Below are 12,488 nucleotides of genomic sequence, written 5' to 3'. Positions count from 1 at the left end.
ATATCCTTTATTCTGTAATCCTGACCGAAGTAAATCCAGAGTAATTAGTTATTACTAGGTGATGAAGTTAGCGTGCATTGGAAATGATCTGATTATATAAAAAAAAACAAGATACACAATCGAGTGTATCTAAGTTATAACTCTTTAAAAATAACCAAAATCATCACAAAGATTATACATACTAAATACTTGAGATTCATAACATGTCTTTGAACAATGTATTAGTAGACCACACAAACCCAAATGTCAAATCATGGAGAGACTTATTATTAACTTGAATAAACAAAAGACAAGAAGCTTTCTTCATTGTAATGGATTACATAAAATATGCATGAGACACAGTGACATGACCATATTAAAGAGATCTGTCCATGATCCCGGGCTCCCAGCAAAGTGTCCTGATCAAACTTCCTAGGCCTGCAATAAAAAGGAGAGTACTGTTTCAGATAAGTTTTAAACCTACCGCGCAATTCTATATTTTAATGGACATGAAGTTTCTGTGAATACGATATTTGGACTCATAATCCTATACTACTTGTACAACCGTGTGCACTTGTGTGTGCATTTGGACGCAACAGGAGCCAAGTAAAATGGAAATAGAGATTTATAATCATTTCAAGACAAAATAAATTTTAACTGACCTTTTAACTTCACTGAGTGGCCCTGGGATCAGCTTCACACCGGAGAAATACAAATGAGCTAGGAATTGATGCTTTTCAGAGCATGTTTTCAGGGCCACTAATTATACTCTGCTGCTGAAACTGAGATAGTTCAGCTGGCACACGCTCAAGATTAGGACACTTAAGAACAAGTACCCTAAGTTTGTCGAAGTGATATCTTGAAGCCTTCCAAATCTGGAGCTCATCGTTATGAATCAACAAGATCTGCAGTGTCTTAAAATCATCTTCCTCCGGCTTCCATATACTCCCTGTGAATGCCTGCTTTTCCAACTTTAGGATCTCCAGGCATGGCAATCGCCCCAGTTTAGTCGCCTCTTCCCAAACAAACATTGTCTTTGACAAAGTTAACTTCTTAAGCTTGAATAGACAGCTGAATAATGCTTTCGGAAACTGAAAAACATTACTATGGCAAGGAACATCACTTATCAGTTTCAAATTTTCTAGGCACTTAAACATTTGAAAAGTTTGAAACCCTTCAAAAGTGCTGAATCGGTCGCTGTTAGTTTTAAGAGAATCTTCTATGTTCCCTTGAATACTCAATTTTTTGAGGCTGTTTGAAGCCTCTCCGAGCACATCTTTGTTGCAAGTTTCAGGTGAAATCTTAGAAAGAGTTTGAAGAGAGGAGGAACATTTTCCCTTCTGGGTTGAAGGGAGAGGCAATTTAGAAGGTTTATTGATCTTCAAATGCGTCAACTTTGACATGTTCCATATATTTGCTTTTATGTTGAGAGTGGGCTGGGTTGTATGAATTATAATAGATTGTAAACTCCAAAACTTATTAAAGAATGCAGGAAGTTCCTTGAAATTACCTGAGATAGATATGTACCTCAGATGAAATAGTCGGTTAAGTTTCTTCAAGGAAGGAATGTTGATTGATTCAATTATCAAAACCCTGAGAAGTGGAAATGCTTTCGGGATGAGTCGAATGTCAACATCAGAAGATAACTTGGTTTGTTGGTCAACATCTTCCGAGGAAAAACATAAGAAAGATCTAACATGTTCTGCACTGGAAATTCTGGAGATAAAATCTGACAGGTCACATGATTCAATATGCAATCGACGAGAAGTAACAGGATCATTTATCGATGGAAAATCAGGTGTGAGACGTAGTTCTTGAAAAACACTTTCTTTAGTCACCTTCATCTTGCAGAACTCATAGAGTATGTCATTACATTTGATCCTTTTTATCAAACCAGTAATCTCTCTCGACACAATCACAAGGTTCAAATTCTCAAACTCCATCAAATATTTCTCTGCTTTGTCATTTATTGGATTTGACTCTATTAGCCCCTCCGCCGTCCACAAGCGAATCAACATCTGAAAAGGGATATCATGGCCTTTTGGAAAGGCTAGGCAATACAAGAAGCACGCCTTCTTTTCAGAGGACAAACTTTCATAACTAGCTTCCACATTTTTTAAAGCTTCCCCAACGTACTGCCAAAAATTCTTCTCGATCCTTTCCCAATCATATACGGTCTTATCAACTTTTAAAGCTTTAGCAATTACCACTAATGCAAGTGGTAATCCACAACATTTACTTGCAATACTCTTTCCAAGCTCTACTAACTGATTATTTTGACACTCTCCATTGTCGAAAACTCCCTTTTCCAGCAACTGAAAACTGTTTTCTCCTCTGAGAAACTTGAGATGATAAGGTTTTTCACTTGCACTAGCTGCCACATCTCTGCGGCGAGTGGTTATCAAGATCCTATGGCCTTTCTTGTTTACTGGGAGAAAATTTATAGAACGATCCACAAGTTCAGTCTCCCACACATCATCCAACACAATGAGACACCTGTGTTGTTCAGTCACAAAACTAGTTATTAATTTACTTAATTCATTCAGACCATTACAGCGAAATTCTTGATTGGATTCCGTAGATGATTTGAGAATCACAAAAAAGATATTCTCTAGTTCGTTGGACTGTCCGGCAGAAACCCAAATGTTGTTGGAAAATTCAGCTGTAATCTGAGAATCACTCCATACTTTTCTTGCCAGTGTGGTTTTGCCAAGTCCAGTCATACCCACAATAGGTATGAGTTCTATCTCCTCTGTTCCTCCAACAAGCCGCTCGATCACTTCATTTGCTTCTTCATTGAACCCAACAGTTTGTTTAACCTCCAAGAATGTATCCTACATATTAACAAGATTGGATATGTCAAAAAACAGAGATCAAAATCTAGCAATTAAAACTAAAACCATCCTATCAAATTAGCAACACTCTTAAATTTCTTGTATAGATGAAACTCAATTTTACATATTTGTTGACTAATAATTACAAAGCACTTCACTCAATATAGTTTAGCAATCTTGAAGAAATCTCACAAGTTAAATATTTAATCCCGAAAAATGGATAACACGATCATGTTTGAAAAGAAGGTTAACTACTCCCTCTAGTCCTTATTAAATGTACTGTTAGGAGTTTCTTCATCATCATCACATATATATTAGTTCTGGAAACATGCGTTCCATGTGACATATTTTATCCGCTTCAAATTTATTGGTATTTACTAAAAAAAAAAATCCACCGTTTTTATCATAGAAAATACATATATCTTCCTGATAAAAAGAATACATCCTTAATTATAAAATTGACGAAAAGTGCGTAAAGTAAAAATAACTAATTATTGTACAAATACAATATTCAAATAAGTATACTAAAATACCACATGCTAGGTTAATGTACACAAAGCAACAAACCACTATAAATTCTCAATATTAATAATAACAAAACAATAAAAAAATTATATAATAACAGCAAACAAGAAACATAAACATTTTTAAAAAAACAAATAAAAAGAGACAAGAGAAGAGATCATAGAGATGTGAATAAAAACCATAATATTGTGTCAAATGTCACTATTTATTGGATAGGATTGAAGAGCACTTAGAGTTGTTATGAATATGACATTAATCCATTTGATCATGAATGAGAGTTGGGAGTAAAAACCATAATGAATATAATTAGTGGGAGTTGTATATAAGGGTTAGAAGTAATAAATCTATGTAATGTATTTCACATTAATACAAATATTTATATACAAAAAAGAATATAATATAGATCTATATGATTTTTCTTCTTTTTGTTAAGGGCAAACAAAACCATTCATATTTCCAAATGGAAGATGAACAAAACAAAAATTCATGAATTTAACTCCAGCATGAAATTAATAAAAGGAATATATATTCAAGAAATTTTATGGTGGTTGATTCATGTACTAATATGATGATTTACTATTCAATATTTAATTTATTAAATAGTTTATAACATTTAAATTTAATGTAGGGATAGAATTGTAATCTAACTTTTGCCTAACATTCTTCCCATATATATATATATATATATATAGATATATATATTTATCATCTTAGTTTTCTTAATCAATTGTTAATTATGTTGGTTTTTTGTGTGAATGATACATAAGAAGTTGGTATTATTGGGATTGTATTATATTTGGTATTATTGGGATTGTTGGAAGGCTCAAGTCCTAAATCTCGTAGTTCTTCATTTTTGTACATTATGGTAATTAAAATCCAAGTTTCACTATGCCTCTCTTTGGTATAGACAAGATAAAAATTTAGAATTAACAATTTTAAGATCTAATATGAACAGTGGCGGATCTATGAAGGGCTGTGGGGGTGCCACGCCACCCCCGAACTTTGACGGAAACTCTATATATACATAGGTATATATATATATATATAATATTTATATAAATATAAAGCGTGACACCCACAGAACAAAATTGGCTTGTGGTGCCACGGTAGGAGGACAACTTTAGAAGGTTGATGTTGCGGGTTTGAATCCCATTTGGCACCCACGGACTCTAAATCCTGGATCCGCCACTGAATATGAATGCAATTACAGCTGCTACAGGAAATTAGATCCTTCACAATACTCTTCTCTCGAACTAATTAAAGAGGGTGATTGAATAAATATAACTCATGGGGTTATTTAAAAAGCAATTCCACAAATGAACTAAAATCAACATATATATTTTGTTTCCTACTTCACGCGAGTAATCAAATATTATTATTAGATAAAATCAAAGAAATTAGCAAGTCATAACATTCTTGCAATTAACACAACTTCCTCCTCTTCTTCAAATCAGAAACATCAAACATCTTAATGGAGTAATACTCAAACCCAAGTAACTAAATAAAAACAAAGGGAAAAAAAGAAAGAGCTAGCAGCTTAAATGTTAAACAAAGACGTTCATGATGTTATATATATATATATATATATATATATATATACTTTTCATTTGTTCATGCCAATAGCATTTTTAATTGCATCTGCTGCCCTGATGTCGTGGCATAATTATTAGCAGCCTAAGAATCCCTCATAATCAGACAAAATTACTAACTTAAAACTTATGGTTAAGAGAGACGATATATGAGCAATAACAATGGAACCTCTTAACAGACACATTGAAGATAAATAATGAAAAACAAGAAGAGGAGGAGGTGGACTAGTGGTATTGAAACTCCAGAAGAGAACCTCAATGAATTTATCATTGATCTGGAAATTTATAAAATTCTAAAGCTACAGTTGAAGTTGAAAAGAACTTTCAAACATTAAATTAGTGTGGGAAGATGAAAAATTATTCTAGAGTATTGAATAGGCTGCAATAAGTGGGCAATTGCAAGAAAATTAATTCACCCCTTTGTATACCCAAATACTTGATTGATTATTCTATTAAATTACTTGATTAAATTAGTGTGGGAAGATGAAAAATTATTCTAGAGTATTAAACTTTAAGTATGCACCATATGTGTCCATTCTGGAGTAGTATAAAATATGATGATTTTCTTAATTAATGATAGAATAATTAATTAATTATATTTTATAATAATTTATTTTAGTGTAGGGGTAAAATGGTAATCTAACTTTTCACTTTGAAGCTTCCCACTTATAGTAATATATGATATATGATATGATCTGATGATGATATATGATTTATCATCATCCTATCTCATCTCATATATATATATATATATTACTAAAAGTGAGAACAAAAAAAAACTGAAAGTTGAATTACGATGTTACCCCTGCTATAAACTAAAATGTTATAAATATTTAACTATTTAAATATTATATTGTATCATTTTGTAACGACCCTAAAAATGAACTAGTGAAACTAGAGCCTCACATGTGAGTTTGGAGTTGAGAACTTGATGAAATGATGAGAAATGACCGTGACGTCCGGAAACTAGTCATTTGAACTAGTGAGTTGTAAGGGTCAACTTTAAATGGTCATATCTTTTAGTTCAAAATGAATTAGGTGGACCTNATGAAATGTTTTCTTGTAAAGAAAGTTTTTAATTCCTTATGGTTTTAGTGTCTATGCGATGAATAAATGCTAAGAGGCTTGTATTAGACCTCTTCGAAGTCGAGTACGCCGGTTACGACTAGGGGGTGCTCTCGGGTCGTGACACATTTCAATTAAAATGTTAATGACTTTTAGACTTACTTAGATTAATTTCTAATTAAATATCTAATTTAATAGTATTTATCATCTATCATTTATATGTATGAAATAATAATAATAATAATAAGCTTAAATTAATAATCCAAACATCTCTACATAAATTACTCATTTTTTCCTCTTTCTGTAACTCTTCTAATAAATAATATAATTTATGTGGATAAAGTATCTTTTATGATAAATAAAGAAATTTAATAATTTAATAGGTGTAACGACATGTTCCCATCGTTATGGAAAAGCCAATGGGGAAATAATTTGGGCCAGAAAACTTTTGAGTAGTGACTTGGAAATTTCTAGCCTAGGCCAAACTTGGACAAATCTGAGTCAGGTGAGGTCTAGGGAAATCTGGTAATGAATGGGGGAGGGGGGTGGTTAATTATGAGTTTGATCACATGAGGGTATAGCCAAGACGTTAAGGAGCATGTACGACTTTACAGAATCAAATTCGGGCGAGTAGAACTCCCGAAAATAATCTTGGCATGAAAGGGTAGTTTCTTAATGTCAAGGGTTGAAGTTATGTTGCGATTTGGGAGCTTGGAACTCACATTCCGTCTTTCTATCTTCGTGCAAGCCACCAAGGCGGGGTTAGTTCCGCCAGGGCGGGGCCGCTGTGGCGGGACAGTCGTGACTTAAATCGGGGAAAAACCCCAAAAACGTTATTTTCTGCAAAACTTCGTTCTTGAGAGCTAAGGGACAACCCATGTCAGTTTCTTGGCAGATTCCCACGAATTCTAGCGATAAAGGTAAGATTGTTACTCCCCTAATCCATAATTCGATTCTTAGAACTTAGAATCTTGGGTAATAATCATTGAGGAAGGGTTTTAGCCTGAAGTTAATGGTGGAAAAAGCCCTAATTAAACTTTAGGATCTTGGGTTTGGTCTTGGATTGATAGTTTGATTATTATCCGGGTAAATTAGGCCTTATTTATTGATCCTTGCGTTAATTACTTATGTTTAGACTAAGAACAAGCAAAAATAATCTGGAAAGGGAAGACTCAAGTGTCTTAGTAGGATTCAAGCTTGGTTTTGAGGTAGGTCATGGTTCAATTTCCTGTTTGTGTGATATATGCCGGTTAATTGCTTTATTGTATGCATGTGTGTATGTGAATAGGGAAATGTGAATCGAATCTAATGAAACGATTATGTGCGAACAATTACATGCCATGAACTTGTTACTTGACCATGTGACTATGTATATTCTTCATTATGATGTGGTTGTGATTGTGTTGATTGGATCGGGTGCCACGTTCTGACACATACATTGGATCGGGTGTCATGTTTCGATACATATATTGGACCGGGTGTCACGTTCCGACACATATATATTGGATTGAGTGTCACGTTCCGACACACTAATAGTTTGGGTGTGGTTTCCATGAGAGGACCACTTGTGATTATTACATTCATGTCTACCTGTCATTGATATTGGGAATTAGTATGTTGTTCCTGAAAGTGTCTGTTTACTGTGTTGTAATTGCCTGTTTGTATTTCGCTTATTGGAGTAGACGTGTGATCCTACCAGTATATTGTGGTTGTGTACTGATACTGCACTTGCTCGTTCTTTGTTGAGTACAAGGCATCTTCAGGCGGCTACTGACATACCTCAGTTGAGAGATCACTGATCGAGACCGGTTTAAGGGCTAACCAGTTCTTCCAGGCTGCCATGGGTCCTCTATTGTTTAGTCCATTATTTTCGGACTCAGACTCTATAGTTTTAGATTTATTCGTATGTTTAATTTCGGGGTTGTACCCCTCTTTGTTAGACTTGTTGATTAGTAGAGTTTTGTTGCAATGACTTTCAGGTTCTAGGGGTTGACTTCTGCAATGGATTGTTTAATTGTTTATTTAAAATCTTTGGAGTTTATGTGAACTCCATTTTTATCGATCATTTAAACCTGCTTTCATATCTTTAAATGCTTAGTTTTTCGTTAAGTTGCTTAGTTGGGTTGTAGTAATAGTTCTCCCACCAGAGGGTTAGTGTGGGTGTTAATCACGGTGGGCTGGGTCGTGAAAAAGTTGTAATCAGAGCCCTTGGTTCGTTGATCTCATTGTACCAAAACGAGTCTAGTAGAGTCTTGTGGAATAGTACGGAGACGTCTGTACTTTTCTTCGAGAGACTACAGGACTTTAGGAAATCACTCTATCTTTTTCTCCCGTCGTGCTATGACTTGATTCCAATTGGTATCTAGGTGATACAAATTAGTATCTTTCCTCTTTTACTCTATGGTCAAAACTAGAGCAACAGAAATGGTAACGTCAACACTAGCAAGAGATGATACGTCCTTCCAAATAAGCATGTTTCCCCGATTTAATGTGGGCATGTAAATACTAGTGACCAACATGATCTTTTATTAAGTTCTTAAAGTCAAAATCCCCATTATTCGTGGGTACTAAATCTAAGGATGCTTATGATGTCCTTGTTGATTGTCAAGATTTTCTTCATAAGATGGATACGGTAAAGCGATTTGGTTTTGAATTTATGATTTACCAGTTCAAGAGAGATACCAAAATGCGGTGGTTGTCTCATGTTGAGTGCCGACTATGTAAATGCACTACTCATTACTTGGGAAACATTTTGTAGCTTTCTTTATGGAGAAGTATATACCCTGAATTTGGAGGGATAGAAGGAGAGATGAGTTCCTGAATATAGAGCAACATAATATATTTGTTGCAACCTTTAAGGCAAAATTTGTGTTTTATCCAAATATGGTACTCCACTTTGCTTCAGTCTAAAAGAGCAAATTCATCGCTTTGTGAAGGGATTAAGGTCAGATTTGCAGATTCAAGCTTATAGGTGGCTGCTTCAGCAAAATCTTTTTCAGGAAGTGGTTGATTTTGTGACGGAGGTAGAATAGGGTAAAGTCACAAGACTTTGCCAATGTGACAACATTCAAGAAGTTTTATAAGGGACGACTAGATAATCAACACCATTACTTTGGAAAATGCATTTAGTATTGTTGTCATAACATGTATGGGTTGATAAGTAAATGATGAAATTATGTTGCGACAATTGAGGTTAAAATCTCTATTGCAATTTCCTAGATTGAGTGTATATCAAAGAGGGTCATGATACGACTACTACAATAGCAGTGATGCTTACTTGGTTAAGTTATTAAGTGTGTTACAATTGTGGAGAACCTGGACATATGAGGAGGAAATCAACGAGGTCGTGGAGGCCGGGGAAATTGTAATGCAGGCAGGAAAGCAGTGTCGCCAGGCAAAGAGGTTGTCGTCAAAATGACATGGCTTAGTTTTATACCTTTCCGGGCAAGACCGAGGCTGAGGCATTTGATGTAGTGATCAAGTACTATTCTTATCTCTCACTGAATGACTACTGTTTTATTTGATTCGGGTTCTACTTATTCATATTTGTCAGTTCAGTTTGCCTTGGGATTTGATGCGATTTGTGATGTACTTGATGCTCCCATCCATGTTTCTACCCCAGTTGGTGAGTCTATCATAGTCACCCATATATATCGTGCTTGTCCTATCTTGTTTATGTGTTTTCAAACCTGGGCTGATTCGGTTATTCTAGATATGACTTACTTTGATATAATCTTAGGCATGACTTGGTTGTCCCTCTATTATGTTGTGCTTAATTGTAATGCTAAGTCTGTGACTCTAGAGATCCAAGGTAGGGAAAAATTAGAGTGGGAAGGGGTGTACAAGCCCAAGCCAGCTAAGGTCATATCTTTCATTCGGGCTAGGAAACTGGTGGGGCAGGGGTGTTTTGCATATTTGGCTCATATTTGGGATGTTGATGCTGAGTTTCCCTCTATTGAGTCTATTCATGTAGTTTCTGAATCCAAGGAAGTGTTTCCTACCGATTTTCCTGGTATGCCTCTGGATAGGGATATATATTTCTGCATTGACTTGGAGCCGGACACTCACCCCCATCTCCATTCCTCCTTATCGCATGGCTCCGGTAGAATTGAGATAGCTTAAAGCTCAAATCCATAAGCTTCTTGATAAATGTTTTATCCGTCCTAGTGCTTCCCCGTGGGGTGCTACTATCTTTTTTGTTAAGAAGAAGGATGGTAGTATGAGGATGTGCATAGACTACCGACAGTTGAATAGGGTCACCACATGAAATAAGTATTCGTTGCCTCGGATAGGTGATCTCTTTGACCAGTTGCAGGGTGCAACAATTTTTTCTAAAATTGACCTAAGGTCTGGTTACTATCAGTTAAAGATTAGGCCAGAGAATGACCAAAAACTGGTAATCAGGACCCGCTATGGGCACTATGAGTTCTTAGTGATGTCATTTGGGTTTACCAATGCGCCTGCAGCCTTCATGAGTTTGATAAATGGTGTGTGCAAACCATTTCTGGATTCTTTTGTGATCGTCTTTATTGATGACATTTTCGTTTATTTGATGAGTAAGGAAGAACATGCCGATCATCTTCGTATTATTTTGGGTGTCCTTGGAAAATAGAAGTTGTATGCAAAATTTTCTTAAGTGTGAGTTCTGGTTGACTTTAGTTACCTTTTTGGGGCATGTGGTTTCAAAGGAAGGGGTAATGGTAGATCCCCAAAAGATCAAAGCAAATAAGAACTGGGTTCGGCCTAGCTCTGTGACGAAAGTTAGGAGTTTCATGGGACTCGTCAGCCAATACCAGCAATTTGTGAAAAAATTTACTTTTATCGCCACACATTTAACAAGGCTGACAAAAAAAGAGCTGTCTTTCAAGTGAACCGACAAGTGTGAAGAGAGTTTCCAAAAGCTTAAGACCCTTTTGACCACAACACCTATTCTGACACTATCGGTAGACGGTAAAGATTTCATTGTTTATTGTGATGCATCACATTTGAGTTTGGGTGTTGTGTCGATGAATGATAAGAATGGCATAGCTAACGTATCGCGGCAGCTGAATGTGCATGAGAGAAATTACCCGACGCATGACTTGGAGTTGGCAGCGGTAGTGTTTTCCCTAAAGATCTGGCGACATTACCTTTATGGTGTCAAGTGTGAGGTGTTTACCGACCATCGTAGTCTACAACATGTGTTGACTCAGAAGGACTTGAATCTGAGACAACAAAGATGGATCGAGTTACTCAAAGATTATGATGTTACCATCCATATCATCTGGGTAAGGTTAACGTGGTGACAGATGCATTAAGCCGAAAAATGGTAAGTATGGGTAGTCTAGCTTGCTTGGGTGTATCCAAGCGACCTTTGGCCAAGGAGATTCAAACCTTGGAGTCTAAGTTCATACAGTTGGGCATCTCAGAGAAAAGTGGGGTGTTAGCTAAGATTGATGTTAGACCCACTTTCATTGAAGAGATCAAGGCCAAACAGTTTGAGGATGAGAATTTGAATAAGCTCAGAAAGAAGACAGTGTCTGGCAAGGCACAAGATGTGACTCTTGATGCGGGGGTGTGCCCATCTTTAAGGGAAGAATTTGTGTTCCTTGAGTGGATGACTTGATTCATAAGATTTTGATAGAATTCTATGGTTCGCGGTATTCCATTCATCCGGGTGTGACCAAGATGTATCGAGATTTGAAACAACTTTATTGGTGGCCTGGCATGAAGAAAGATATAGCTGAGTTTATGGCTTAGGGCCAAAACTGCCAGCAAGTAAAGTATGAGCACCAAAGGCCTGCAGGTTTGCTTCAGCGAATGCCAATTCTGGAATGGAAGTGGGAAATGATAGCTATGGATTTCGTGGTTGTTCTTCCCAAAACCTTGGAGAAGTTTGACTCCATTGGGGTGGAGGTTGATAGACTGACTAAGTCAACCCACTTCATTTCAGTCAGAGTAGACTATAATGCGCAGCAGTTGGCTACGGTGTATGTGAAGGAGATGGTAAGGCTGCTTGGGGTGCCCCTTTCTATCATCTTGGACCATGGTACATAGTTCACATCCAAGTTTTGGGGAAAATTGCATGAGGAGTTGTGCACTCAACTTACTTTTAGCACAACTTTCTATCCATAGACGGACGGGCAGTCAGAGAGGACTATCCAAGTGTTAGAGAGGACATGTTGAGGGCATGCGTGATTGACTTTGGAGGGCATTGGGATAAGTTCCTACCTTTGTGTGAGTTTTCCTATAATAACAGTTACCACTCCAGCATAGAATGGCACCGTTTGAGGCCCTTTATGGAAGGGGATATAGATCACCCATAGGGTGGTTTGAGGCTGGAGACGTGAAACCTTTGAGGGTTGATTTGGTGAAAGATGCTCAAGATAAGGTGAGAAGCATCCAAACTAAGCTTCTAGCAGCCCAGAGTCGATAGAAAAAGTACGCAAATCGTAAGGTAAGGGACATAAAATTTCAAACTAGTGAGCAAGTTCTTCTAAAAGTGTCACCCATGAAA

General features: G+C 36.4%; 1 protein-coding gene across 1 annotated transcript in view; it reads right to left on the bottom strand.

Moving 5' to 3' along the window:
* Positions 1 to 716: 716 nt before the first annotated feature.
* LOC125856303 (disease resistance protein RPP13-like) overlaps positions 717 to 12,488 on the bottom strand; it is an 18,657-nt gene continuing 6,885 nt past the window's right edge. Inside the window, exon 2 of the mRNA XM_049535816.1 lies at positions 717 to 2,813. Coding sequence (XP_049391773.1) covers positions 717 to 2,813 — 2,097 coding nt within the window. The remainder of the gene's footprint in view (positions 2,814 to 12,488) is intronic.

Source organism: Solanum stenotomum, chromosome 2, assembly GCF_019186545.1.
Source record: "Solanum stenotomum isolate F172 chromosome 2, ASM1918654v1, whole genome shotgun sequence".
Taxonomy (NCBI): domain Eukaryota; kingdom Viridiplantae; phylum Streptophyta; class Magnoliopsida; order Solanales; family Solanaceae; genus Solanum; species Solanum stenotomum.
The sequence above is the reverse complement of the archived record's forward strand: the minus strand, read 5'-3'. Positions and strand labels throughout refer to the sequence as shown.